The sequence below is a fragment of the Aulonocara stuartgranti genome (genome assembly GCF_965226115.1).
Source record: "Aulonocara stuartgranti genome assembly, chromosome: 15".
Lineage (NCBI taxonomy): Eukaryota > Metazoa > Chordata > Actinopteri > Cichliformes > Cichlidae > Aulonocara > Aulonocara stuartgranti.
Genome location: NC_138951.1, coordinates 16055001 through 16058565, shown reverse-complemented (window position 1 = coordinate 16058565; position 3565 = coordinate 16055001). Strand labels below are relative to the sequence as shown.

The following is a 3565-nucleotide window of genomic DNA, read 5'->3' as shown; positions in this document are numbered from 1 at the left end:
CCATAATGCCCATCTCCATTGTTATGTAAGAGGCAATGTGCTTTTTTTTTTTTAAGCTGGAGTCTCCAAAAAAATAGCAAAAATAAGCTGGGAATCGAGCTCGAGGCTGTTGTCCTTTGACTTGCATGTTGGCTTTAAACCTTCAGCGTTATCCATTCTACTCAAAGGACCCAAACGCTTTTAATCGCTCTAAGGGCTGACTCGATTTGACAGCCACGAAGAACATGCTACCGTCCGTCACCCAGGATGTAAAAGATCAAGATAGATGAGTCACACTGTAAGTAAAAAATAATTTACAATGCAGATTTTCATTTTCTCTGAATCAGTTGGCAGAAATACCTGCAGCACAGGAAAACGTGGTGGTTTCAGTCGTTAATAATTTTAACATTTTAATCTTTACTTGGATGAATTTGGTTTTATTAAATGTCAGACATTTAATAGACAAAATTATTTATCAGTGCGGAAGGAAAAATGATTATCAGTAAAGTTGCTAAAACACATTTTTGTTACTCTTTTTGGAGCTCCAAAGGGGTGTTCACTTCAGATCATTAGATAAATTAGCAGTAATCATTATAGATCATTATAGTACGCCACTTTCTGGGTAATACAGCCTCATAATGAATTTTAAAAAGGTGCTCAGTAATAGAAAATACAAGTGCCATCATTTTAGAGAAGTGTCTTGGCCCCCTTTTAAATTACCTTTCTAGGGTATTAAATTGTCAATATATATATATAGTGCATGGTCACATGTTTATATTGATGCTGTGCAAATATGGCCACTAGTTAAAAGTACATCTATTTTAAACTATTGCACTGCATAAACTTGCTATGCTAAAATAGGACTCAGGACTTCTGATGGCTGCCATGTTTTTTCTTGCTTACATGTATCATGCTGCTTCCCCCCCCACCACCACCACCACCACCACCAATTTTCCAGGGACCTTACAACCAGGAAGGAGGCTTGAGCTTCTCTGCTGATTAGGTTTAATTACCTCTAATTAATCGTCTTTCTGCTCAAGTGTGTCGTAGTTTTATGAAAAGTTTAGAGTGAAGAAAATATGAATTCCCTGCTTTTTCATTTTCTTTTAGCAGATTAAAGTTGTGTGTGTGTGTGTTTTTAAAACTATTTGGTCGGGATGAATCCGAAACACTGTTTTTATTTTCACTGCAATGCTTTTCCAGTTGTCTTGCAAAGAGAGCTTGTAGATTATTTATTTGCATTATTTATTTGTCACGCAGCTATTCCCACTTGTTCCTGACATGAAAGCAAAAGGAATATTTGAGATGTGACAAATGCAAGGAAAAGCTCTTCGAGTGGGGTTTCGCTTGTAGTTCGTTTGATCACATCACACATTCGTTTTCTGTTTGAGTCCCTTTCTCAAGGCTGTGACGCAAGAAACTGAGGGGGTGAGGGTGAAATTGCTTGAAACATTTCTTTGGATTGCATTCCAGGTTGTGACAATGCGATGCTGCAGATAAACTCCAACTCCTAAACATGTGACATACTTAGATACTGGGGAATACCCTGAATAGCACTTTCGCTACTATGGTGCAGCGGAGTCAACAAGAGCGCATCATCGAGGGATTTATCCTGAGTTCAGGCGACAATAATTTGCTGGCAGTCTGCCTCATGTGGGACATGTACACGAAGTCTCGCACATCAGACTGTCCTATCTCACTCCTGATATTCTTCATTGCAATATCCACAAATAGAAAGCACTCGATCACCGTGACATTTTCAACTAAAAGCATTTACAGAACATACACACTGTTAGATTACACAGAGACAGTAGTAATACGAACTGCTTACAACTATCCTAAATGTTTAATGAGTTAGAGTGGTGTATCAGGGTGTTTCTTTTTAAATGTAAATATATGCAAAAACACACATTGCTGTCATTAATCAAGGCACATGGAGCAAAGCGCACACATCTCAGTACAAACAGGGTGTGGCAACCAGTATTTTGCATTTCAAATAAGCACGCTGAATATAAATGTATCAATTCTGATTTTAAGTCTCATCCCACAGGAGGTTTACTAATGAAGAGGAGAATTCGCTACGCATTTTTGGGTTGCCCCAAACAAATTATCACTAACAGGAAAATCATGGTAACATTGCATGTAAAAACATAAATTATGGTAGGTTTATGCTTGATATAGACTTCAGTGGAACCTTTGTAGAATCTATGACGTACCCTATTTTGCTGTCCACATTCATGTTTGGGCTGTTGCAATCATGTTGTTAACGGCGATCATGTCCCGATGTTTCATGTGCTTTGTTCTGGTCAGTTTTTGTCCCTCGGGATTTTCCACTTCTTTGTGTATTCCCTCACATAAATTATAGTCATTTAAACATTCTCCTTCCATGAGCCGGGAGACTTTTGTGAGTCCTCATATTAAGGCCATGACTGTTATTCTCTGACTGATAATTTAAAAAATGCGGCGAAAAAGCAGCCAGAAATGCACAGCAGGTATGACGTTACTGAACAGGCCAATCAGAGCAGTTAAGGGCTGTGTCGACCTGACGTGTGGTTACATTTTTTGGTTACGTGGTAGGGTATAAGGCTAGAAGGGTTTGTGATTACTTTGTAGGTTATGATGTAGATTTGCCACTGAAGCATAAATTGGCTATTAGACTGAAAAAGGTAACATTGTTGCAAGACAACTAGTTTGACACTTCTCAAAATTGGGTCAGAAATGCAACAAAATCCAGTGAGAACAACGTTTCTGCTGACGCAAAGTAGCACATGTGGAACACAATACAAACTCCCATAAAACAGCTAAATCCTGCAACTGGTATTCCACATAGGCATCGTTACACCAGCAATAGCATTATAATTTACCATCCAGTTATCATATCAGCTCACACACTTCAAACGTCAAACATTTTATTGCACCCACCTCCCATAAACTTGTAAAATATCACAGTGTATAGGCACTGAAAAAAGAAAGACCAGAAATATGTTACTAAGGGTGATGGATGCACCTTTCCAAGTGTCATCATTTTAGAGAGAAATTCAGATGTGAATGAAAACTAGCCTTGCTCTCATTCTTAGTACACGATCTGTCTTTTTTCAGTGGCAGAAACTACACAAGGCCAAGATTGCGTAATGCATGCTTTAGTTGCATTTACCGTGCAGATAGCCAGATTTCATTCATCCACTTGCAACCTCGCTTTACAAGGTAGGGAGTGATCAAAGTATCAAAAAAAGTAATTTTAAAGACAAAAATGTGTTAGAAAAACAATGTTTACAGTCCTTTTGGAGAATTCATTTTCCACTAGAGCTTGAGCCACCTCTCATTTGTTTACATTTTGATTCCAACTAGTGAGGCTTTATTATAAGTTAAAGATGTCTTGAGGCTTTAGTCCAGTCCTTGTACTTCACCATTTACAGAAAATTTTACTTTTTTATTTGCTACTTAACATTGACATTAATAATTATATCTTATATTACTGCAGCTATTTCCTATTTTTCTGGCAAAATATAAATAAATAATCGATGATCAAGATTTTTGCACAGTATTGTGTTTTTTTGTAACCAATGAAGAAGATTTCATAAAAGTA

General features: G+C 37.5%; 1 protein-coding gene across 1 annotated transcript in view; it reads right to left on the bottom strand.

Annotated features, from left to right (window-relative positions):
* Positions 1-1560: 1560 nt before the first annotated feature.
* LOC309689798 (uncharacterized protein) overlaps positions 1561-3565 on the bottom strand; it is a gene marked incomplete at its 3' end in the record, with an annotated part of 45415 nt that continues 43410 nt past the window's right edge. The window contains exon 4 of the mRNA XM_082506460.1: positions 1561-1742. Within this exon, the coding sequence (XP_082362586.1) occupies positions 1561-1742 (182 nt within the window). The remainder of the gene's footprint in view (positions 1743-3565) is intronic.